This window comes from Saccopteryx bilineata, chromosome 2, assembly GCF_036850765.1.
Source record: "Saccopteryx bilineata isolate mSacBil1 chromosome 2, mSacBil1_pri_phased_curated, whole genome shotgun sequence".
NCBI lineage: Eukaryota > Metazoa > Chordata > Mammalia > Chiroptera > Emballonuridae > Saccopteryx > Saccopteryx bilineata.
The window spans coordinates 307,723,357-307,750,641 of NC_089491.1; the positions used below are offsets into that span (position 1 = coordinate 307,723,357).

The 27,285-nt window shown below is 40.5% G+C and overlaps 1 protein-coding gene across 2 annotated transcripts; it reads left to right on the top strand.

Annotated features, from left to right (window-relative positions):
• The first annotated feature begins 608 nt into the window (after positions 1–608).
• On the top strand, positions 609–26,459 carry CD48 (CD48 molecule). 2 transcript variants are annotated; one of them, XR_010728963.1, is made up of 5 exons: positions 609–825; positions 11,367–11,675; positions 22,843–23,100; positions 25,109–25,320; positions 26,046–26,459. XR_010728963.1 is itself a non-coding variant. In XM_066255161.1 (4 exons), the coding sequence occupies exons 1-4, from the start codon at positions 744–746 to the stop codon at positions 25,201–25,203; spliced, it is 744 nt and encodes a 247-aa protein (XP_066111258.1). In that variant the 5' UTR covers positions 609–743; the 3' UTR covers positions 25,204–26,028. The 2 variants fall into 2 exon arrangements, 1 of the variants encoding a protein (XP_066111258.1); XM_066255161.1 differs by lacking the exon at positions 26,046–26,459 and having other exon boundaries at positions 25,109–26,028.
• Positions 26,460–27,285: the final 826 nt, after the last annotated feature.

The following is a 27,285-nucleotide window of genomic DNA, read 5'->3' on the forward strand; positions in this document are numbered from 1 at the left end:
AAGTGAGACTAAAAGACATTGATAAGAGTGTGGTGGTTACAGGGGGAGGGGGGAGAGGGAGAGGGAGAGGGGGAGGGGGAGGGGCACAAAGAAAACTAGATAGAAGGTGACGGAGGACAATCTGACTTTGGGTGATGGGTATGCAACATAATTGAACGACAAGATAACCTGGACATGTTATCTTTGAATATATGTATCCTGATTTATTGATGCCGCCCCATTAAAAAATAAAATTATTAAAAAAAAAAAATAAAAAGATAACTACCCATACAGACCTATTACTAGCTTGACTTAGAGTTGACCTGAGCCAGAAATCTCCTGCAGGCTTGGATGGGTATCTGCTAATTTCAGCCTCTGGATTATTCAGTGTGATTCCTGTCTGGGAAACCAAAAGCAGATACTTTCTTTCAGGGACTTTAAATTTTCTCAGCACTTACCTTTCTGAGAATTCAGTAGAAGCTATGAATACTCTCCTTAGAAAACAGAACAGATGTACATTCAAACAAAATTGTTCCTTTCATTTCTGTGGTGTTCTCAGATAAAATAAAAAAAATCTATGGGACTTCCCGTTTCTGGTCTCCAGGCCCCACCCACAAGCTGCTGGGTAGAAAGAAAAGATCAGTGTGTAGTAGATATTTTTCTCTAACCCTGGGCCATGAACTCAAGAGCACTGGAGTCTTCTGAACCTTTATAGTCTGGTTCTCACCTGGTTCCAGTGTGCCTGGGAAGCTCTGGAGAATAGCATGTGCTTCAAAGGGTTGAAGTGGTACCTGGCTCTAAAACATCTACTGCTGCTTCATTTCTTCCTGGAAACCAGCATTCAAGGTATTTTTTTTTTATAAATTGTCTACCTGTAACTGTCTGCCTATACCAAAGGCATGGTCAGATGGAAAAGAGGATACAGGATGTGGTTCAACCCTGGAAATAGAATATGGCCTCCAGGACGCAGGTCCTTCCATCCTGGTAGCAGGGTGATGGCGAGTTGGGGAGCTTTTCTTAACCTTAGAGTATCAGGCTGTATCTCTTTTCTTAAGAAAAATATGTCAAAAAGAGGACTATGGGGAGATGAGGAAGTAGGCCTCTCATATTTAGTATCATGGTTTGTGATCTGTGAAATATATTCTGCATTTTGAGTAAGAGGAAGTTCCACAGTGATAGCTGCCACATTTTTATGCTCACTTTGTTGCTTCCTGAAACTATTGTCTGTGCAGAGTTGTGTCCTGTGTAAATGATGTTGTCATTATCCCAAAGAGAGATCAAAATTTTAGAAAAAAACTTGGAAAGGACTGCTCTGTCTAGGGTCTCTGAAGAGGATCTGAGCAGAAGCCTCAGGAGTCTCAGTATAAAAGGCACTCCCAAGCATCTGGTTGTTAAAGAGTTAAGATTAATTATTGAGCCATAGGCTTGTTTCGGTTCCCTTATGAGCTAACTTTACTTTTTCTGTTAACAGCCTCCCAACCCTGCAGTGCCCCTATCCCCAGGCCAGCTAAGAAGTGAGAGTTAACTATTGCCTTTCTCACTGTTCCCCTAATAAATGCTCAGGTCTTTTCATGTAAAGGGCTTTAATGCTTACCACTGTTAGGAAAAAAATGAATGAAAGTGAACAAACATGAGAGAAATACAGTATCATGAAATTATGACAATATATAACTTCTAGGGAGATGAGGTAGAAATACTCAAGGGGAAATCCTACTGATCACTTAGGTGAGGCCTCTCAGGGTGGCAACACCCTATATCCGGTTCATGTCTGTGTATGGCTAGCAACATGACTTTGTAGCTTTATGGGTTCCATACTGACATAGGCTTAAAAGTGGGGGCTGATGTGAAGTATTAATTCATCTTCTAGAAATATAGAGCTGCCAAGAAAACTAGAATATTTCAGGACTTTCTCTAGAGACAAATTCAAGGTGTCTAAATTTCTTTGTGCATAGATTATGCCTATACATGCTCATCTTATCTCCAATATATGACTTCCTTCCCATTAACCATATTTCATCTAAATTGAACATTTTTGCTTTGAAGGAGGTGCTTTCTCTTGTTGTTAGGCCTTTATGTAGTACATGCCTTTCCTTCTGCCTAGAATTCCTTGAACCCTTCTCTCTGTCCTTCCCTTAGCCTTCCATTTCCATGTGATTGCCTCCTGGAAATCTCAGGTCCCAGGTTATGGTTGAATTTCTTGTTTGATTGTTTCTTTGAGCTCTCTGAGGACAGGGACTTTGTCTAGTGCTAAACCTGGCACAGTAACTGGAATGTAGTATGGTTTCAATAATAATTGGTAATTATATGAATGAGTGATTTCAAAGAACTTTCAGCTATCCATCCAGATTTCTTGGAAGTACAGTAATTCTCCCTGGTAAAAGATACTTTGATGGAAAAATTTGAGAAGCACTTTTAAATTTCCTTCTTTATCCCTTCTCATGCTTGAATTTCTCAGTTCTCTGATTTCTGGGCACCCTCCACTATTAAACATTTCCCCCATATCTTCACAGCACTTAGCAGAGTGTAGAGGAAACAGCATGTACTAGGAATCAGAAGACTTATGTTATCCCTGAGTTCCATGCCATGGGACTTTCTATAAGTCACAAAAGCTTCCTGAGTCTTAGATTTCTCAGTTCTATAATGATATAATAATATGCTCTCCATTTCTTCAAGAGGTTATTACCAACTTCAAATAAAAAAAATGTAAAATTTCTTTGCAATTGTGACACACATAATCTGAGACAGACAAAAGCCTGGGAAGAGCATAAGTAATTTTCAAAGCCCAAAGTTCTCTCCTGAGCCCCAGACCTGAGTTTCTGTTTCTTAGACACTTCCTCCAGCCTGTCCAAACACGTGTCCAAAATCTAACTCACCATCTTTGTTCCAGCTATCTATTGCTGCGTTACGAGCTATCACAACATTCTGACTTAAAATAATAACAATCATTTATTTTGACCATGAATCAGTGTTGGAATGTGCTCAGCACCTCAGGATGTCTCATGTACTTGTACCCAGATTGTGATGGGGATAGGGGTCATCTCTAAAGCTTCATTGTTTACATGACTAGTGCCTAAGCGGAGCAAAACTAAACCCAAGAAAAACCGATAAATGCTGACTGATATTTTCTAACCTAGCTTTGCAAGTCACTGTTGTGCTGCGTTCTATTTTATTGAGGCAGTCATCAAGAAGAGTAGACTTGATGACTCTATCTCTTGATTGGAGGAGTGTCAAAAAATTTGCAGACTTTTAAAAAAGTATTATAATCTGCTGTTCCCCTGTTTCCTATCTCAATAAATGGCATTTCCATGTTCAGTTGCTCAAACAAGAATTCTAGAAGTCATCCTCAACTTCTTTCTTTCTCTTGACTCACATCCAATGAATAAGTCCTATTAATCCTGTATTCAAGAATAACTCTCAAGTATATCTAATATCATCTATCTCCTCTGACAGATTAAAACCACTCATTCTAAATCAATGTACCATTTTATCTTATCCAATTATTATAACAGTCTCCTATCCTAATTGCTGTTTTTACTCTATTTTTCTATCTATTCTCCATACTGCTATTAGTATAATTTTTTTTAAATGGTTATCTGCTTATTTTACTCTTCTTTTAAAAACTTTTCAACAGTCAAATGAGAGAGAATACAACAGAAACTCTGAGCATAACTCTCTGTCAAGCAAATATAATTTTAGTCTGTAATGAAGAATAAACAACATTTATTTGAACAAAAGATAGCAACTCAAACTGTGGTCCACCAAGACGAAGGAGAGGCTGAGTTTTTTTTGTTTGTTTTTTGACAGAAACAGAGAGAGAGTCAGAGAGAGGGACAGATTGGGACAGACAGACAGGAAGGGAGAGAGATGAGAAGCATCAATTCTTCATTGCAGCACCTTATTTGTTCATTGATTGCTTTCTCATATGTGCCTTGATCAGAAGGTTACAGCAGAGTGAGTGACCCCTTGCTCAAGTCAATGACCTTGGGCTTCAAGCCAGCGAGTTTTGGGCTCAAGCCAGTGACCATGGGGTCATGTGTATGTCTCACACTCAAACCAGCAACCCCACACTCAAGCTGGATGAGCCTGCACTCAAGCCGGTGACCTCAGGTTTTCAACCTGGGTCCTCTGTGCCCCAGTCTGATGCTTTATCCACTGAGCCACTGCTTGGTCAGGCAAGAGAGGCTGTTTTTTATGGAGAAATTTTCCTTTCAGGATCTCATTTAGTGTTGACCAGAAATTCCAGAATGGCTGATTAAGGTTATGTTTCTGGGAGACATTGAAATAAGAATAAGGTGACATACTAAATCTAGGTTTGGTATCATAGGCCTTAGCACAAGTGACACCACTTGGGGCCTATAGTTTTCTCTTTAATACTACCCTTCCTGGTCTTGTTCTGACCAACTGGCTTAAGCTACTTTCATTTTTTTCAAGTGAATCTTGCTATTATTTTTTGTCTCTGGACACTTGATATTTTTTCTTTTCCTCTCTGGTTAGAACATTCTTTATTCCCAGTTTTCACCTTTCCCTGGCTAATTTCTACTGAAAATAATTCTTACTCACACTTTCCTTGGAAGCTGTTCCTGACCCCCAAGTTCAAGTATGGCTTTTTATGTGCCCCCTTAATAGTCCATATTTTCCTTTTCCTAACACTTATCACTAATAGTAAAATCATCTTACTAATCATCTATTTCCACTAGAATGAAATTTCCTTAAGGGAAGGAGCTATGACTTATTGTGTAAATGGTGCTGAGCACTGAGCTGAGTATATGGTGTTTACATTTATTAAGTGGGTGAATAAATTGATGTACATTCATATGTGTAACTGTATGAATAGAGGAAGGAAAGAAAGAGAGGGAAGATTTTATGAATCATTGTTTTAGTCAGGTTGGGATCTTAAAATAGTTTTTTGTGGGTTTTTTTTTAATTTTTATTTTTTTACAGAGACAGAGAGAGAGTCAGAGCGAGGGATAGACAGACAGGAACAGAGAGATGAGAAGCATCAATCATTAGTTTTTTGTTGCGCATTGCGACACCTTAGTTGTTCATTGATTGCTTTCTCATATGTGCTTGACCATGGGCCTTCAACAGACCGAGTAACCCCTTGCTTGAGCCAGAGACCTTGGGTCCAAGCTGGTGAATTTTTGCTCAAACCAGATGAGCCCACGTTTAAGCTGGTAACCTCGGGGTCTCGAACCTGGGTCTTCCGCATCCCAGTCCGACGCTCTATCCACTGCGCCACCGCCTGGTCAGGCTTAAAATAGTTTTATTAGTCCTGATAAATTCTCTCACTTCCTACAGTAGTTTTTTTTTTTTTTCTTACAGAGACAGAGAGTCAGAGACAGAGGAACGGAGAGATGAGAAGCACCAATCATTAGTTTTTCGTTGCACATTGTGACACCTTAGTTGTTCCTTGATTACTTTCTCATATGTGCCTTGACCATGGGCCTTCAGCAGACCGGAGTAACCCCTTGCTCGAGCCAGCAACCTTAGGTCCAAGCTGGTGAGCTTTTGCTCAAAACAGATGAGCCTGCGCTCAAGCTGGTGACCTTGGGGTCTCGAACCTGGGTCCTCGGCATCCCAGTCCAACACTCTATCCACTGCGCCATCGCCTGATCAGGCCTACAGTGGCTATTTGAAGATCACTCTTATCCTCAAGGACCTTTTTTTCAGTCTTCTATTCTCTCAACCAAGTACTTTCCTTCTATTTCACTGAAGAGATAGAAACTAGGTATCATTAGGCAGGAATCCTCTCAACTCTGACTGCCACTTACAAATTATAATCAACTCTATATTACCAATGGTCTTTTCCTCCTCTTTTCTCTCAGAGGATGAGGTATCTTCTTTCCCAGCTAAGACCTGTGTTTTTAACTCTGCTTTGGAACCTCTATAGTACAGTCCCATCAGGAACCTTCTTTCTTTCCCATATCTCCTTGTCTACTGGCTTCTTCCTTTGATCTATCATAGCTTAAGCCTTTTTTTTTTTTTTTTCAGAGACAGAGAGAGAGTCAGAGAGAGGGATAGACAGGAACAGACAGACAGGAACAGAGAGATGAGAAGTATCAATCATTAGTTTTTTGTTGCATGTTGCAACACCTTAGTTGTTCATTGATTGCTTTATCATATGTGCCTTGACCGCAGGCCTTCAGCAGACTGAGTAACCCCTTGCTCAAGCCAGTGACCTTGGGCTCAAGCTGGTGAGCTTTTGCTCAAACCAGATGAGCCCGCGCTCAAGCTGGTGACCTCGGGTTCTCAAACCTGGGTCTTCTGCATCCCAGTTTGACGTTCTGTCCACTGCGCCACCACCTGGTCAGGCGCCGTTTTTTTCTTTAAACAAAATTAAAAACTAACAACCAAGAACTCTCTTTACCTTTCATGCCCACTTACATAATGTCCTACCATTCTCCTTTCTATTCACACTAGCATGTCTCAAAGAGTAGTTTACTTTTATTATCTTCTTCATCTTCAGTTAGGCCTTGGTTCATTGTCATCTGACTTACTGAATTCACTAGACTTCCTCTCTCAGGAAATAGTACTCTGTGTATCATGGCACTTGTGACACAAATCTTCAGTCTTGAGATCTATTGCCAAATAACTTTCTTAAGAGATTTGCAAATATACTGCTCACAAGCATTAGAGGATATTTTATTGCTTCATATTCATTTTGAAATAGCCCTTAATGTTTGTGAGCAGTATAGTTGATCTCATTAGAGAGCTCCAAGTAATCAATATTTTTAAATGGACTTTAATTATTTTTTTTAGATTTTATTTATTCATTTTAGAGAGGAGAGAGAGAGAAAGAAGGAGGAGCAGGAAGCATCAACTCCCATATGTGTCTTGACCAGGCAAGCCCAGGGTTTCATATCAGTGACCTCAAAGTTCAATATATCAATATTTTTAAAATGTATCTCTTTCCATCCTTAAGAGTTTTACTAGAACCCATGTGACTTGTTTTTAGAGAAATCAGAACTTCCTTTTTGGAACTCCCCATTAATTTTTTCTGAATAGACTCTTTGTATAAAATTATGATTTTTGTTCATTTGTTTATTTGTTTAGTGAGAGAGACAGAGAGAGTGGTACATGTGGGGGGAACAGATAGGAACAGAGAGATAGGAATGGAGAAAGATGAGAAGCATCAATTCTTCATTGTGGCATTTTATTGTTCATTGATTTCTTTCTCATACTTGCCTTGACCCACGTGGCTACAGCTGAGCCAGTGACCCCTTGCTCAAGCCAGCAAACATGGGGTCATGTCTATGATCTCACACTCAAGCCAGGAACTCCACACTCAAGCTGATAAGCCCTCGCTCAAGCTGGTGAGCTCAGGGTTTCAAACCTGGGTCCTCTGTGTCCCAGGCTGATGCTCTATCCACTGCACCACCACCTGGTCAGGCAAATTATCATTTTTTTAACTTATTTTCCCTCTATTTTAATTTTTCTTTTTTCAGACAAGAAACATGACTAAATACAGGAAATACCTGTTTTATTTTGTTATAAACTACTATAATAGACACATAAAATTAACCGTCACAAACTATATAAGTACTAAAATAAAAGCAGAGTATAGATAACATGCTCAAGTTTACACAGCTAGTGAATGATAGATCCAAGATTTGAACCAAGGCAGTCTGATTCCAGAACCCACATTCTCAACAATCATACATACTATAATAAAAAATGAACTAGACTTATAGGACTCAGTTTTTGGTTTTTGGACAATTATAGTCTGGTGACAGAGGCAGATAGTACACGTAAACAGATTATTTTAATATTTTGAAACTAAAATAGATATATACAGAGTGTTATATCTTCCCTTCCTCTTTCCTTTATCACCTATGTATAGTATTCCCAAAAAGGCCATCTTGGTGGTTGGCTGTGAATTCTTACTAAGAAATAAAGAGGTGGTTAATTGTGGGTTGTGCTATCTTTCTGAGCATAGGTGAGAGTTGTTGCAGAGTTCACAAAGATGATCTAGGACAGTAGTTCTCAACCTTAATGTGGGTGGGGAAATTTTGCCCTGTCCCCTCCAGGGGATATTTGGCAGTATCTGGAGACACTTTGATTGTCCCAGCTGGAAAGGTACTAGTGGCATCTAGTGGACAGTGGACAGGGATGCTGCTAACCATCCTACATTGCACATGAACAACCCCCTACATCTAAGAATTAGCAGAACCAATGTCAATAGTTCCAAGGCTAAAAAACATTTATCTAAGCTGCCTATTGTCACCACTTCTATTAATCCACATGTAAACAATTAATAGAATGGAAAAAGTCTAGAATATATGTCTAATAATTTTAAAATCATGAAGACAATGTCTTGCTAGGCTGTATGCTCCAAGAAGCCACAGACTGTACTGCTGATGTCAGAGCATAGCACTATGCCAGGAACAAAGTAGATATTCAAATACTGTCTCTTGGATTGAATTGATTATATCACAGAGATTATAAAGTATGAAATGGACCAATCAGAAGCACTGTAAAACAAATGCTTAGGTATGTCTTCATATGCCCCAGGCATAGAGTAAGTTATAACATTAATAAATGTTTGTTGAATGGGTAGATGGATGGTTGGAAGGATTAACAAACAGAAACTTGAAAGCTCTGGGAAACAAGCATTATTGTCTGTTAGCCACTGAAGAGAATGTTTTAGGAAATGATAGACATGTGGAAAATGAACAGCTAGGTTTATATATATGATGTTGACTGATATGACTCAATTTCTGTGTGACAATATATAAGACCAGAGTGAACTAAGTTATATTCTCTTCTCCCTCTATCTTTCTACTGCTCTTTCTCAGTCATGAGCCACATAACAATGGTGATACAGGCTGAGAAATATGTCATTAGGCAATTTCATCATGTGTGAATACACTTACACAAACCTAGATGGTACAGCCTAATGCTCCTTGGCTATAAACCATCATGTTACTATATTAAATATTATAGGTAAATGTAATATACTGGAAAGTATTTGTATATCTAAGTATATCTAAACATGGAAAAGGTGAAGTAAAAATATAGTATAAAAGATAAAAAATGGTGCACCTGTATAGGTCACTTACCATATATGAAGCTTGCAAGACTGAAGTTGTTTTGGGTGAGTCAATGAATGACTGTTGAGTAAATGGAGATCTAAGACATTGTTGTGTACTACTGTACACTCTATAAAACTGTACACTTAGACTACACTAAATTTATAAAACAACATGAGATTAAATCAAGCACAAGAATATGTTGCAATCAAGAGACATGGTATGGGGTTGCTGCAAGTGCAACACAGCATATTGTTTTACAGAAAACTTTTTTATAAGTAGAGAGAGTACACCCTAAAATAATGATAAAAGAAGTATAATGAATACATAAAGGAGTAATAGTCTTTTTTTTTTTTTGTATTTTTCTGAAGCTGGAAATGGGGAGAGACAGTCAGACGGACTCCCGCATGCACCCGACCGGGATCCACCAGGCACGCCCACTAGGGGGCGACGCTCTGCCCACCAGGGGCCGATGCTCTGCCCCTCCGGGGCGTCGCTCTGCCGCGACCAGAGCCACTCTAGTGCCTGGGGCAGAGGCCAAGGAGCCATCCCCAGCGCCCGGACCATCTTTGCTCCAATGGAGCCTCGGCTGCAGGAGGGGAAGAGAGAGACAGAGAGGAAGGAGAGGGGGAGGGGTGGAGAAGCAGATGGGCGCTTCTCCTGTGTGCCCTGGCCAGAATCGAACCCGGGACCTCTGCACACCAGGCCGACACTCTACCACTGAGCCAACTGGCCAGGGCTAGTCATTTATTATTATTATCAAGAATTATGTACCATACATAATTGCATGTGCTATACTTTTATATGACTAGGAATGCAGTCAGTTTGTTTACACAAGCATCACCACAAATATGTGAATAATGGGTTACACTGCAACATTAAGACGAGACGGTCATAATGTCACTAGTCAATAAGGATTTATTTTATTATAATCTTATGGGACCACTGTTGTATATGTGCCCATCAATGCTATCTAGTACAGTACATGAAGGGATATATATATATATATATATATATATGTATATATTTTAGTTCTCCTTGTCCACAGAAAGAGTCAACAGGCCTCCTTTCATCTTACATCTTGTAGCTATCATCTTTTCTTCCTCTAACTTAACCAAATTTGACTTTTTATAGCTTATACAAATCGAGGTACCCTTATTAAAATGTATATACAAATAAGAACAAAACTGAACTTAGTTAAAATGAGAAAAGAAACCCCAATGTATCACAAAATTAAAAAGAAAACAAGGCCCTGGCTGGTTGGCTCAGTGGTAGAGCGTCGGCCTGGCATGCAGAGGTCCCGGGTTCGATTCCTGACCAGGGCACACAGGAGAAGTGCCCATCTGCTTCTCCACCCCTCCCCCTCTACTTCCTCTCTGTCTCTCTCTTCCCCTCCCGCAGCCGAGGCTCCATTGGAGCAAAGATGGCCTGGGCGCTGGGGATGGCTCCTCGGCCTCTGCCCCAGGCGCTAGAGTGGCTCTGGTCGCAACAGAGAGACGACCCCGCCCCCTGGTGGGCAGAGCGTCGCCCCTGGTGGGCGTGCCCGGTGGATCCTGGTCGGGCGCATGCGGGAGTCTGTCTGACTGTCTCTCCCCATTTCCAGCTTCAGAAAAATACAAAAAATAAATAAATAAAAAAAGAAAACAAGCCTGACCTGTGGTGGTGCAGTGGATAAAACGTCAACCTGAATGCTGAGGTCGCTGGTTTGAAACCCCAGGCTTGTGCAGTCAAAGCACATATGAGAAGCAACTACTATGAATTGATTCTTCCCTATCCTCCTCCCCTTCTCTCTCTCTCTCTCTCTCTCTCTCTCTCTTCTCTCTCCAAAATCAATAAATAAAATCTTTTAAAAAGTTAAAAAGCAGACAAATACTACCAATATCACTAAAGCCAGAAAAGTAGCGTAAAATTTTTGTTAATGAAACGCCTTTATGCTTTTATAATACTTTGCCACCGAATAGCTCTGTCTCCCATTTACTTCAAAATTTGTTTCTCCTGTACTCCCCACCTATTGTTGGAAAACTAAATTGAATTAGTAAGAAACACAAGCCCAGAGGAGAGACAACTTATCATTATTTTATTTGAAAATCTGCTGGGTCAGCCTCAACATTCTTTCTCTTTACCATTTAAAGCAGAACTATATGGATTACAAGCAATATCCCCTGCCCCAAGTCCACTTCTCAATCTCTAAGTTTTATTTAATTCCTATCAGGACCAGAACTTCTGATAAAAACTATATTCATAACTGCAAGCAATAATCCTTTCCTTCTTCCCTGACCCACCAGCCTGGGCTGAAGCCTGAGCCATAGGGCATCTCTGCCTTCTCTAAAATGGATCTCACTCTGAATCTCATTGCAGCTCGTTCCGAACATCAGGTACTTGAGGTCTCCGGCAGCAACGTGAGTCTTGGAATCTCCAATTTGCCTGATAACCACCAAAGTCTCACTTGGTTTTACACAAGCAACCAGAAAATTGTAGAGTGGGAGTCTAACACGCCTAAGCCTCACTACTACAAAAATAAATTTAAGGACAGGGTCATGCTTGATCTTCAAAATGGCACACTTTACATCTATAAGGTTCAGAAAGAAGACAGCAGCACCTACCTCCTGAAGGTGTTGAAGGAGGATGGGACGGAAGAGCAACGGTGGATCACACTGAAAGTGTTTGGTGAGTTTGGGGAAACCAAGGGTAAGTCCTCACTCTGGGACCCTGGGTGGACCAGTGGGAGGCTTCCTGGTGATCTTGGGGGCTCTCTCTGGGAGAAGAAGAGAAAAACCTCGGGACGGGCGTAATTCACTTGTCCTGAAGCCAGTTCTATTTAGAAGTGATCCTGGGCCAGCAGAAGCCAAACTGGTAGACATTTAATGCCTTGGGACATTTAATGCCTCTTCTGATGTTAGTCTAAGACTTGAAGAGTAGAAAAAAAATAGGAATGGTTTCTTCTCTATTCTCTTCATGTACTCCTGTGATCAACCCAGATCAGTTCTGAGCTCATATTTATACGATATAATAGATTTGAACAAAGACTTTATCAGACTTAAGGATTTTTCCTTCAATATTTTTATTGAAGAGATAAAAGATGGGGCAGAATACTAAGAAGGGTTTTTAATCTTTCAGAATGTCTGGGACAAAAACTTCTACTCATAGTGCAGCCTAGCCAGTATATTGAATAAGAACTCAGACATTACACTTGGAATCGGGCAGTCCTGAGTTAAAAACACTCGTCACTTACTAGCTATGTAACTTTAAAGTGGCCTTGTGTCCACTGAAGGCCCAGCAGGCCCCCAACTCTAGGGAAAGCCAGTCTACTCTGAGGAAGAAGAAGTCCATAACTCTGATCTGCTCCCAGGGACAGAGAATTGAGTCACAGTATGTGTGTTTGGGGGGATAGGGAGAGTATCTTTTTACAATCAGGAAGAGTCAAGGATGAGGAATCCACAGGCAGAACAAGGAAAGTGAAAACAGGGTGGGTAGGGGGTGGCTGGCACTGCTTTGTATCTCAGTCTGAAGTTCACAGCATCACTTCTTCTTCCCTCTTGGTGGGGGAGTAGGGAGGGGTGAAGCAAAGGAACACCAACCATGCTTTATTCAAATGCGTGTGAGAGCTTTGGGGGAAATCCCTCCATGTAAGCTTTATCTAAGTCTCCACCCCTAGATCTCCAGCTTTTGAAAGTGACCTTGATAGGGAAGTAATTTTCCTTTTAAGGAAGGATATGTAATAATAATATTTCCTGTGCCAGAGTGAAGAAAAGGTTGAGCATGAGACCAAGTTGATGGACCCAACCCAGAAACCACTACATTCTATGGGAAGGAATCTCTTAGGTAGGATAGGGTTTTTCCATGTACTTACTCCTCATAAACCACTCTTAGACTAGGATGCTGAAAACTGTTCCAAGCAATGGGTTGTGATGATAGGCAAAAGGGTTGGTTGAAGAAGCAGTTGCAGATCTGCCACTCCTCAGTTCACTTCCACCTTATTCTAGGCCAATACAGGTTTATTTATTTGGTCCCCTAGAAAACTGCATCCTGGATCCCGCTTCCTCCAGGATGCATTAGCTGTGTGTGAATGACCTATCTTATGCAGTTTAACATTTTTTTGTTAACATTTTTTTTCATTGTCAGTTTTATTAATTTTATTTTTGGATTACAGTTTGCATTCTACACTTTTTTGTGTGTGTTAATTTCAGATGTACAGCACAGCAGGTAGATATTCATATTCATATAGGTTACAAAGTGTTCCTTTTGATAATTCAAGTGCCCACCTGGCACCATAGATAGATTACAGCATTGTTAACTATATTCCCTATGCCCGTGATGGCGAACCTATGACACGCGTGTCAGCACTGACACGTGTAGCTATTTTTGATGACACACAGCCACATGCGGCCACATACCAGAGAAGTATGGGGCCACATGCTGAGAAGGATGTTTTATCCTCGGCTCCTGCACAACCAGGTGCAGTAGCCGAGGATAAAACATTTGCTGTAGTGTAGACACTCTATGCCGGAGGTCTGTAGGCCAAAACAACAGAACTCCAGCACAGACCATCTAGTTCTGGGACTTCCGGTTAGGCCGTTTTTCTCGAAGTGACACACCACCAGAGTTATGCTCAGTGTTTTGGCGAATTTTGACACCAAGCTCAAAAGATTGCCCATCACTGTCCTATGCTGTACATTACATCCCTATGCCTATTTGACAACTATCAATTAGTACTTTTTAATCCCATCACCTTTTTGTACCCCATCTCCAACACCCTTCCTTTTGGCCTCCCATCAGTTTGTTCTCTGTATCTATAAGTCTGTTTCTATTTTGTTTGTTTGCTTATTTTCTTTACATTCTACATATAAGTTCTTTTCTCTTTTGTCAAATATTAGTTGACTATATTGCATGGGTTTATTTCTACGCTCTCTATTCAGTTTCATTGATTTATGTGTCTGTTTTTATGCCAATACAATGCTGTTTTTATTACAGCAGCTTTGTAATACTGTTTGATATTAAGTAGTGTGACACCTCCCACTTTTGTTCTTCTTTTTCAAGATTGCTGTAGCTGTTTGAGGTCTTTTGTGTTTTCATACAAATTTCTGAATTATTTGTTCTAGTTCTGTGAAAAACATCACTGGTATTTTGGTAAAAATTGCATTGAATCTATAGATTGCTTTGAGCAGTATAGACATTTTAGTAATTTTAATTCTTTCTATCTATGAGCATGATATGTGTTTCCATTCATTAATATCTTCTTTAATTTCTTTCTTCAATGTCTTATACTTTTCTGAGTACAGGTCTTTTACCACATTGGATAATTCAATCTTAGGTGTTTAATTTTTTGATGCAATTGTATATGGAATTGTTTTCTTAGTTTCCCATTTTGATAGTTTATCATTGGTGTATAAAAAATGCAACTGATTTCTAAATGTTCATTTTGTATCCCGCTACTTACTGAATTCATTTATCAATTCTAGTAGTTTTCTGGTGGAATCTTTAAGGTTCTTCATATACAATATTATGCCACCTGCAAATAAAGACAGTTTTACATCTTCCTTTCCAATTTGAATACCTTTTATTTTTTTTTGTCTGATTATTGTATTGTGATTAGGACTTTCAGTACTATGTTGAATAAGTATGATGAAAGTGGACATATTTTTTTCCATTTAAGAATTATTTTTTAGTTTGAAATAATAACATATTCACAGAATATTGCAAAGACAGATCCAAAAGAAATCAACTTGTGCATATTAACCTTATTCTACAACCTTGCTATATATAACTGCTTTTCAGTTCCAGGAAATTGTTTTGTTATCTTCTGTTTTTGTGATTCCTTTGGGATTTTCTTTATTGAAAACCTTTATATATACAAATAACCTGTTATGTTTTACTGTTGCTTCTGGCCAATGTTTAAAAATAAAACTCTCTAGGATTTTCCCTTGTCAATATTTTTCCTCTTTATCCTTTGTATCTTTCTCATTCATACCTCCAGAATGGGCTCCAGCAATTGTCAGGAAATTCTTCTCCTTCTTATTCTTCTCCTCCACCTCCTCTTCCTCTTCCTCCTTCTCCATCGTCTTTTCTCATTATTATGTATTGGTTTCAGGTGTACAACTTAGTGATCAGACTTTATATAGTATTTCCCTCAATATTTTTAGTACTCCAACTGGTACCATACATAGTCATTACAAAATGACTATATTTCTTATTCTTTACTTACTATTTTTTAACTACCAATTTGTGCTTCTTAGTTCCAAGTCTTTCACCCAATGCCCAACCACCCTTCCTCTCTAGTAACTACCGGTATTTTCTCTCTATCTATGAGTCGGTTTTAATTTTATTTGTTCATTTATTTTGTTCTTTAGATTCCACATGTAAGTGAAATTATATGGTATTTGTCTTTCTCTAAATGACTTACTTCTCTGAGCACAGTACCCTTTACATCCATCTATGTTGTTGCAAATGGTGAGATTTTATTCTTTATTACAGTCAAGTAATATTCCATTTTACAAGGTGGGGCAAAAGTAGGTTTAGAATTGTGAGTACGCAAAACACAGAGTTTATTTTTGTATTATTATTTATTAATTATTTTCTATGCAAACAATTGTAAAACCTCCTTTTGCCTCATCCTCTATATACATATCGTAACTTTTTTATTCACTTGTCTATTGATGGGAATTTGTGTTGCTTCCATAGCTTGGTTATTATAAATAACACTGCAATGAACATAGGGGTGCATATATTCTTTTGAGTTAGTGTTTTGGCCTTCTTCAGATAAATCCCTAGAAGTGAAATTGCTGGGTCATAAGGTAGATCCATTTTTAATTTTTTGAGGCAAGTCCATACTGTTTTTTACAGCAGTACACCAATCTGCTTTCCCACCAACAGTGCACAAAGGTTCTCTGTTTTCCACATCCTTGCTTATACTTGTTGTTTGTTGATTTATTTAAGATAACCATTCAAACAGATGTGAAGTGATATTTCATTGTGGCTTTAATTTGCACTTTTCTGACAATTAGTGGTGTTTAGCTTCTTTCATATATGTATTGGCCTTCTGTTTTTATGTATCTTTTGCATGTATGTTTTAATATTTTGTTGAAGTATAATATGCATGTGAACATGAGATAAGTGTATAGCTTGATGAATTTTCAAACTGAACGCACATCCAATCAGCACTCATATGAAGAAACATTCCCCTCACCCCAAAAGCCTCCTTTCTGCTCCTTCTCAAGCAATAAATCCCCAACTGAGGCCACTATTCTGACATACATCAACATTAATTGTTTTGCCTGCTTTTCTACTTTATATAAATGGAATCATACAGTATATTAGTTTTCTGTTGCTGTGTAATAAATCACCACAAACTCCACAACTTAAAACACAGATCTATCATCTCACAGTTTTTGTAGGCCAAAAATCCAGGCACAGTGTGGCTGGATTTTCTTCTTTACGTGTTTACTGACCACCTGTATGTCTTCTTTGGAGAAATGTCTATTCAGATACTCTGCCCTTTTTTTAATTGGATTGTTTGTGTTTTTGGTGTTGAGTAGGATGAGTATTTTATAAATTTTGGATATTAACCCCTTATCAGGTGTATCATTGACAAACATGATCTTCCATTTAGTATGTTGTCTTTAGTTTTTTTTGTTTGGTTGGTTGGTTTTTTTGGGTTGTTTTTTTTTTAACAGAGACAGAGAGAGAGTCAGATAGGGACAAACAGAAACAGAGAGAGAAGCATCAATCATTAGTTTTTCGTTGCAACACCTTAGTTGTTCATTGATTGCTTTCTCATATGTGCCTTGACCATGGGGCTACAGCTAACCCCTTGCTCAAGCCAGTGACCTTGGGTCCAAGCTGGTGAGCTTTTTGCTCAAACCTGATGAGCCCACGCTCAAGCTAGTGACCTCGGGGTCTTGAATATGGGTCTTCCGCATCCCAGTCCGACGCTCTATCCACTGCACCACCGCCTGGTCAGGCTTTTTAGTTTTTTTTTTGTTTGTTTGTTTGTTTAGTTTTTTTTTTATTTTTTATTTTTGGCAGAGAAAGAGAGAGAGACAGATAGGGACAGACAGACAGGAAGGGAGAGAGATGAGAAACATCAATTCTTCGTTGCGGTTCCTTAGTTGTTCATTGACTGATTTCTCATATGTGCCTTGACCACGGGGGCTACAGCAGACCGAGTGACCCCTTGCTCGAGCCAGCGACCTTGGGCTCAAGCTGGTGAGCCTTGCTCAAACCAGATGAGCCCGCGTTCAAGCTGGCAACCTCGGGGTCTTGAACCTGGGTCCTCCACATCCCAGTCCAACGCTCTATCCACTGCGCCACCGCCTGGTCAGGCACAGGCTTTTTAGTTTTTTTGATGGTTTTCTTTGCCATGCAAAAATTTTTAATTTGATGTAATCTCATTTGTTTATTTTTTCTTTTGTTTCCCTTACCTGAGGGAATATATCAGAAAAATTATCACTAAGAGAAATGTCAGAGATATTATTACTGCCTATATTTTCTTATGGATCCAAGTCTTATAAGTCTTAAATCTAGTTTTGATTTGCTCTTGTATGAAGAATAAGAAAGGTTCATTTTTTTGTACATTATCTGTTCAATTTTCCCAACATCATTTATTAGATAGACTGTCTTAGCCCCATTGTATGTTTTTGCCTCCTTTGTCAAATATTAATTGACCGTATAGATATGGGTTTATTTCTGGACTGTCTATTCTGTTTCATTTAACTATATCTGTTTTTATGCCAAAACTAAATGGAGACCAGAAAGATGGTGTCACAGTAGGTGGAAGTTGCAGTCACTTCTTCCCCAGGACCATATAAGAGTAGCAGCTAACGTACAGAACACTCAACCTGAATATATGAAAACTAGCTGAATAAAAGTCTTATAAGGAAGAATTTACAGAGGAACTCACATTAAGATCAGTAGGAAAAGTAGAGACACTGTGGGAGAGAATCCAGAAGGGTATGTCAGCTGGGGAGGTTCTCCCTGAAGGAGTGAGAAGCCTGAGCCCCACACTAAGTTTCCGAGCCTGGAGCCTGAGAACTGAGAAGAGCAGTCACACAATATCTGACTGTGAAAATCAACATGGATTCTGCCCAACCTGGTGAAAATGGGGACGATTCTCTTGAAAAGCCAGTGTACAGAATCTCAGTGGCAGCACTCACCCTGGGCTCTAGCAGAGGGATGGCAGCAGAGTAAGCTAGAGTCATGCAGGGAGATGTTGAGTGGCACTGCAGCATTGGAGGGAGCTGGAGTGACAGCAGCAAGTGTCCTGTGCTGGATTCCTCTCCCACATCACCTACGGGCACCATCTTTTCTAGGTCCAACATGTGCCTCCATGCCTCATCAGCCTGGACAGTGGCAATAGTTCCTCCCTGCTGACCCTGGAGACCCTGCCCTGCTGGGATTAATCCTGGTATTTGGTGGACTCCAGCCTGAACCAGTGGTGCAGACCTTATTAAGGAGCTCTCAAGGAGGTTCAGGCAGGCTCTAGGAGTGCCATAAATGCATGAGAAGATATTGAATTGTGGGGCTGGAGGGGAGGGCCATTCTCTCCCTCATGCATCTGAATAGTGAAACAGTTCTGGGATTGAGCTCACATCTACCTCTCATGATATCTTCCTGATAAGAAACACTGATACCTCCTTGCTGACTCCTGAAGGCCCTGCTTGCCAGGATTGCCCCGGTAGAGAGGTCTTTGGTGGACTCCAGCCTTGGCCTGTGATGGATGCAGCACTTATTGAGGAATTCTCAAAGAGGTTCTGGCAGGCTCAAATAGTGATAGAATCACATGATAAGATAATGAGATGCAGGACTGGAGAGGAGAGCCATTTTTTCTTCATGTACTTGAATGGGGCCTCCATTCCTGTGAGGAGCTTACCCTCCACATGGCCAAATCTTGATCTCTTTTAGCCTGGTGAACACTGCTGGCCTCATTCTGATGAGTCCTTGAGACTCTGCTCCACCACAAAGTCTATGGGTCCCAGGCAGGTGGTGGCTGGCTTTGATGTATGCTGAAACTTTTGCTGAGTGACCTCAGACCCAAAACTGGCACTGAGTTTGAATCTCTGTCAGCATAGTGAACACCACTCAGCCCTACCTGGTAACTCCCTGAGAACCTATCTTATGAATTCACACACTACTAGCGTCTCTTCCAGTGATGAAGCTTAACAGGAAGATGGCAGGTAGAGGTGGATATGGTGTGCCTTGGACCTTTGGCTAACCTGCCCTTTGGCTTGGATGTGGTACTCAGTTTGGCCCCTCCCACACACACCCAAGGCCTAGCAGAATTATTCACAAACTGCAGATCATTTGGTAGCTCCAGAAAGGTAGCCCAAAGCCTGTTACAGGCAGCATCTGATATTGAACTGTACAGGAATCCTTTCCAAGAGGCCCCAGAGCCAACACACTCAAGGGTGAGCTTCAGATCACAGAGGAGAATGACTCAATTAGATATACAAGCAGCATACCTAAAGAGAGATTCCAAGAGGCATCAGACCCTACTGGGGCAAATTCCACTTTATGGGGTCAGCTCCCACATAACAGCTTATATACTGTGGTCTGAGTCAATCCTCATAGTCAGCCAGTCTGAGGGTAACCCAACCCATGGACTAATAGCAATCAAGACTTGATTACACACCTGACCAGGCAGTGGCATAGTGGATAGAGTGTCGGACTGGGATGCGAAAGACCCAGGTTCGAGACCTCGAGGTCGCCAGCTTGAGCGTGGGCTTATCTGATTTGAGCAAAAGCTCAACAGCTTGGACCCAAGATCGCTGGCTCAAGCAAGGGGTTAGTTGGTCTGCTGTAGCCTCATGGTCAAGGCACATATGAGAAAGCAATCAATGAACAACTAAGATGTCGCAATGCGCAACGAAAAACTAATGATTGATGCTTCTCATTTCTCTGTTCCTGTCTGTCTGTCCCTGTCTGTCCCTCTCTCTGACTCTTTCTCTGTCTCTGTAAAAAAAAAAAAAGACTCGATTACAACAAGAAGGCTTTCATAACCCACACAAGGGACACTCTTGGAACACCTAACTCAGGTGATCAGGGAGACAGTACTACTGAGCCCCACAAGACACCATCATACCCAGACTGGGGAAAAAAGGACATAGAAACCATAAATAGCCCACACCAAGACAATTATATTCACCTTTTAGGACATTATAAGAATCAAAATAGATAATTTTTTAAATGCTAAAGCAGTGCAAATAAAAAGTGTTATATTGATATATGTTCAGGCCCCTCTAGCTAGATGGCCCCTGTTCTAAGAAACTGTAGTTCTCTTATTTCTCACTTTTTCCATGTCACATGGCCTAAAAAATTTAGGAGGCCCTAAGAACAGAAAAGATTCAGTTTCTTATAGTGGTGTTTTTTTTTTAAAAAAATTGCAAATTTGTATCATTTACCAATCATTCTCTGTGGTAAATACTTTCATCACAGCCAATTCTAAGTTACTAATGGTTTCACAACGAGCTTGCAAAATTTCTGAATATTTTAAAATCTACCGGCTAGTTTGGCTTCAGTACATTTGCCTGAAAGTAAGACCCTCAGGATCTGTTTTGAAGGAGAGTCAGCCTCTAGTCCAGCCCAGGTGTTTCTAATAGCTCAAAGGGGCATCTTGGAACCAGATTATCATAGTTGATTCAATAATCCCCATCCCCAAAGTGCCCAGAGCTGTGCTGCTCACTATGAGAAATGCGGAAGGTAGACATGAGGCTAGACCACAGGAAATAGGGGAAAAAAGTATAAAAATTGCTCAGCTAAAGCGTACGGAGTGAGTTGAGCAATCTGAGAGGGTTTTACAGAGAAGATGAGTCTAGAGTTTAGGACACCAGCCTAGTAAATCTCTCTTTGCCCCTCCACACACGCACAACCCAGAGGCAATCTCTGATCTGGTCAGTTCTCTGCCACATTTTAATCCTGTGACATCTGAGTTGCACTGATTCTGCAGATGATTTACCCTTGACCAGAAAGAAAAGACCCCAAAGGATTTCAAGTTAAGTGACCCTAGTAAAGGAAGGAGCAGATGCTGGGATTACCTTTCCTTCCATCTGGCCACAGGACAACAGCAGTGATGATGATGTGACCTTCAGCATTCATATAACACTTACAATCTGCAGAAAGCACCTTCCCATGGACAATGTCATTTCACAAAAAATAGACACTTCTCCAAACAGGACATACAGATGGCCAATAGGCAGATGAAAATATGCTCAACATCACTAATCATCAGAGAAATACAAATTAAAACCACAATGAGATATCATCGCACACCTGACAGAATGGCTTTCATTAACAAATCAGCAAACAAGTTCTGGCAAGGGTATGAAGAAAAGGGAACCCTTCTACTCTGCTGGTGAGAATGTGCAGACTCAGGCAGCCACTGTGGCAGCCACAGTATGGCATTTCCTAAAAAAATTAAAAGTGAAACTGCCTTATGACCCAGCTATCCTACTTCTAGAAATATATCCTAGGAATCTCAAAACACTAATTCAAAAGAAGAGATGCACTCTCATATTCATTGCAGCATTTGAAATAGCCAAGATCTGGAAACAGCCCAAGTGTCCATCAGTAGACAATGGATTAAAAAGCTGTGGTACATATACACAATGGAATACTATGTGGCCACAACAAATAAGGAAATCTTACCTTTTGCGACAGCATGGATGGACCTGGAGATTATTATGCTAAGTGAAATAAGCCAGGCAGAGAAAGGCAAATACCATATGATCTCACTTAAATGTGGAATGTAATGAACCCAATAAACTGAGGAACAAAATAGAAACAGAGACATGGTCACATGGAACAGATGGACAGATGTCAGAGGGAAGAGGAAAGAGGGGACGAGATCAAAGAAGTTCAAGGGATTAGCCAAAATTATAAATACATAACACATCTATATAGACAACAGGGTAGCAATAGCCAGAAGGAAAGAGTGGGTGGAGGTGGGGGAGTGGTAAAGGAAGGGAATTGGGGTGGAAAAGAACTTTGCATGGGGCCTGTGGGGCATAGTGTGGTGTATAGAAGGTGTTATATTGAGTGGGACACTTGAAACCATGTGAACACAATAAATCAAAGATGAAAATTTTAAAAAGATAGAGAAGGAAATGTAAGGCATCAATTATCTTGCTTAATGTCACTACACCATAGCCAAGTCCAGAATCCAAACTGATCTCACTCAAAAGCTAGAGCTCTATCTCATAATTGCTCCATCCATCCATTCACCTATCCATCTATTCAGCAGATACTTGCTATGTGGCAGGCACTGCACTAGACTCTGAGATATCAAAGTTAACAGATACAATGCTGTTGGTCACTGCTGACAGGTGCTAGGGGTTATAAGAGGTTCTTCTCCATAGCTCTACCAGAGTCCAGGAAAAGGCTTTGCCATGTTAAAGGCAGTAACTCTTACCCCAAGACTCTTGCTGAATCTGAGTCCAAAAGTCTTTGACAGACAGGCTAAGGTGCCAACTGTGGGCCATGGCTAGAGAAGAGGCCTGGAGCAGTTGAAACAGTTGGGATACCAAGTCTGACCTCAGTAGGTCTCTCTGCCAACCCTCTGGTGTTCTTTCTGGCCCACAGATGATTATAAACACATTTTGTTTCTGGGTGCATGGGTTGCCCTCCTGAATTCAGCTTAGCTTCACCCCAAAGAGAAATTCTTTCAGTCTGAAGCCTCCCAGAGGGTAAAGCTGCTCACTGGTTCCCTCTATAGGGGCTTCTTCATGACTTTGAGTCCCACAGCACTTGTTCCTTCCTAACTTCCTTTGTACATTGTTGCCTAAAACCTCATAGCATAAATGCATAAACCCATTATCTCATCTTATAACATCCTCCTCATCTTCAGATCCTGTACCTAAGCCTGACATAAAAATTAAGACACAAGAAGTGAACAACAGCTGTATCCTGTCATGTGAGAGCCTGGATCAGTCTGTCAACTACACCTGGATTACGGACTCAAGGACCTTTCCAGAAGAGCTCCAGAAGAGTATTCTTGAATTCACCATAGAGCCACAAAACCACTACAGCTCTTACACGTGCCAAGTCAGCAATCCTGTGAGCCACAACAGTCATACAGTAAACGTCACTTCAGACTGTAAACTAGGTAAGAAATATTCCCAATGGAGCTGATGTGGGTTCAGGCTCATTAGTTTTCTGTTGAATAAAAAAAAGTTGTGGGGATCCTATTCAGCCTCCTGGGAAAGAATTTGTTGGAGAGTCACAAAGGCATCTGGGAATCTTGGGTTCTATTCATGGCTCTGCTAACACCTCCTGGTGAACTCACCTCACCTTTATGGAGCTCAGTGTCTTCATCTGCAACAGATGTTATACAGGATGTCCCCTCTCCTCAGCTGCTCTAATAATGCACAGTCTTAGAATCTAAGGCCAGGGTGATTGTATGACAATCTGAGATACCGGGTGAGCACAGAGGAAAAGGGCAAGTAGGAGAGCAGGGCACACATTACTGATCAGGTGGATTGGATCTATGGGTTTCTGGTAGACAGTCTAAATCAGCAAAATAAAAAGGGCCAAAGAGATAAGCATGAATGAGAACAAGTAGTGAACAGGAGTGAGAGCTTATCCTAAGGTAGAGAAATGTCTGCTCTCCCTAGCTCTTTGCTCCTTGACAAATTAAGGTAGACAAATTCTTGGTGTTATGTTTCAGATTCCTCTGTCTCCTGGGAGGATCTGTACACTCGAGCATCACTCCTGGCTCTCTTTCAAGCCTACACAGATTCTGTAGTGCAGTAGCTATTCTCAGGTAGTGAGTTCATAGGTTGTGGAGTCAGACGCCTGAGATTAATTCTGGGAATGTCACTTATTAGCTAAGCAAGTTACTTAGCTTCTCTAAGTCATGTCCTTCTTAAATAACAGACAAAATAATAGTTATCTCATGCTGTTGTAAGAACTGAATGAGATAATACAAATAATTTAGCATAGTGCCTGGTAAGACTTCAGTGACTAGTAACTAAATTAGGCCCAGTCCTTTCGATTTGGGAGACACTACAAGTTTGGGACCCCTTAATAAATATGTATCACTATCACCACATTCATGTCTCTCTTGCTCTCCACAACCCTGAGCTCTGATGTACATATTCTTCTAGAATAACTTATATCTGTGATGTCAACATTTACCTGAGATCCCTGTCATGCCCAGTCATCAGGGACCATGGCCCCCAAGGACATTGTTCTTTCATGGTCTTCTTGGACCCAGTCTACTCTCCCACCTGTGCTGATTTCTTTACCTCTATTGCCACAAGTGGACTATGAAAACTGTATGCTTTTCTTTAATCTTCCCAACTAACTGGTCATGTCTCTTCTAATCTCATCATATTGCTGCTTTTCTGTCACGTCAGACTCAATATAAAGTTTGGAGTATGACCTTGAGACCACAAGTTTACTGGGAAGTTCCAGCACCACCTTTTATATCACCAGAAAAAATGACACACTGTACCTAGCTTTTATAAAATGAGGGCAACTGCTTATTGCAGAGGATGAAAATAATAGTAAATCAATTTTTGGAAGGGCTTAATCTATCTTGCCACTTTTGTCTGCCCAAATTACCCTAGAAAAGCATCCCTAATCTCCCTTCCCTATTTTATCACTCATTCTTTTTCTTATTTTGTATTTTCTCCCCCTCTCCTCCCATCTGTCTCCTTTCTTCTTCTCCTTTGTTTTTATTCCCTTTCATTCTTGTCTCTCTCTTATTTTTTTTCCTTCTGGTTGGTACAGATGGTTAATGGGATAGAGAAACAGGAAGAAGAAATAAACCTTTCTTCCCTGAGGTTAGTTGTGCATAGCATTATTTGGCCATCTGTAGCTCTGCCCTATCATTGCTGTCCAGTGGAAAGGAATAATTCTCAGGCCCACACACATGCAAGGTGACCTGCAAGCACAGGACTCAGCTGAGCCAGTGATAGTTAAGGGGTTTATATACTCTTTATATTTTACATCTGGAGAGATTGAGTCAGTCTGGGAAGAGGATGTCCCAGGAACATTGCCACTGGATTCATGGGGGAAGCACACTTTCCTGCTCATATGACCACATCCCACCCCTTCTCAATGCAGTAATCAAGACACCTAAAGTGTTTGGTGTTCTTTTGCCATTTCAGTCCAATCCTCTGGAGTAGCTTGGATTTCAGTGTGGTTAGTGGTCATGGTAACCACCATTCTTGGCCTCCTATTGACCCAAGACAAACTCTCTTAACTCAAGAGGAAAACTCGAAGACTGCAGGATCTTGCCTTTATCAGCAACCATGCTCTTAATCTGGACAGAAGCTCTGGATCTATGGAATGAATTAAGTGTGCGTAGGCATCTATAAAGGTTTTTAAATTAACTTTATTTAAAAATCATGGCTACAATATGGTGATTAGTGAAGGGAAAGGGAGGAATGAGGGAGGTAGAAGAGGGTAAAGGAAGGATAAATGGAGATAAAAGAAGATGTCCTGAGGTGGTGAATATACAATCCAATGTACAGATGATGTATTATACAGTTGTACCCCTGAAACATGCAACTTTATTAACCAATGTTACCCCAATAAATTAAATTAAAAATAAATAATAAAAAAAGAGAAAAAAATAAGTTGACCTTTACAATTTAGGTTTCAAATCTTCCATAATCAAAAGTTGGAGGGGTATGTTTACATCTACAGATTAAGGCATATAAAATTAACAATTCATGGGTAATGTAGCCATAATTATGCTATTTCGACAGATGCTGGGTGGAAATAGTCTCCTTCCACAAATATAAAAGATTTTATTTATGATATGCCATTTTAAATCTCAATTTAGAATAACCAATACAAATAATTATGAATCACTTTGCAAAAATAAAACTGCTAAGCATGAAAATAAAGAATAAAAATCATGATTAACATTTTATTTTATATCCCCCTCATTGTTTTTCAACACACACATATAAATACACATGCAATTTTTCCACCAAAAAAAATGTGGTCATAGTATGCAATGTTGTCTTGCTTAAATAAATATTTGTTATTTTTTGGAATAATCCAGAGTGGATTCCTGAAGTTGCCCCATTCTTTCAGACAATGCCAGCTCCATCAAACCTGGACAAACGGAAACATCAAGATAAGTAGGGGAAGAGCCTGGCACTGGGGTGTCCTTTGTGTCAATTCCTGTGTGGCCGAAGAGTTCATTTGCGCTATCTTGCTTCCACATCCACGCCAGACCTCCTTGAGTTCCAGCATTCCCAGACTTCCCCCTCACCAGCTTCTAGTCTCCTTCCTGGTTATTTGCTTTCTTCTGGCCCCTCTGAGGAACATATTCTTTAGGTTTCCTGGGAACATGGGGTCAGGCTTACTTCCCTGGAACTGAGATGCCATTTTACCACAAAAAAAAGGATCCCTCCCAAGCTTTTCATGGGAAGTTGAGTTCCCTCTCTTTTATCATTGTTGCTGTGTGGGTAACTCTTCAAGTTCTAGCTGTGTCATGGGATCCAATAAAACCATCAGATTGACAAAATAGTCTCACCAGCGTCTTCTATTACATAAAGGTAAGAGTGCCCAGGCCCAGCATTGATGTAACAATTATAATTTTTGCTGTATGTTTTTCTTCTCTAAGGCTCCCCATACAACCAGAGCTAAGAGGGTCACTAAAGGGTAAACTCCCCTTCAGGGAACTGCACCACCACACACAACGCTCCTTTGACACAAAGCATCCTTCCCCATTTCCAGCCTTCTGTGGTAGACAGAATGCTGTTGTTTCTTCACCAAACTTCATATCCCCCCTGGGCCATGATGGTTAATTTTAAGTGATGACTTGGCTGGGCCATGGGGATGCCCAGACATTTGGTCAGATATTCTGGATATATCTATGAGGCCATTTCTGTGTGAGCGTAACTTTTGAATTAGACTGAATAAAGCAGATTACCCTCTCCAATGGGGGTGGGCCTCATCCAGTTCCAGGCCTGAGAAGAACAAAAAGACTCACCCTCCTGCAAATAAAGGGAAACTCCTCTTGCCTAACTGCCTTAAAGCTGAGACACTTGGTTTTTCTTTCCTTTGTACTAGGACTGAAACTACACCATTAGCTCTCTTGGGTCTCCAGCTTGACCATTCAGATCTTGGTACTTGTAAGCCTACATAATTGCATGAGCCAATTCTTTATAATAAATTTCTGTGTGTGTGTGTGTGTGTGTGTGTGTGTGTCTTCATATCTCCATTGGTCTGTTCTTTGGAGAACCTGACTAACACATGGGCCAATAGAAAAACTCCTTACATCCAGCTGGAGCCATGTGCCTGGTTTTAGACAACAGAAAATGGGTGG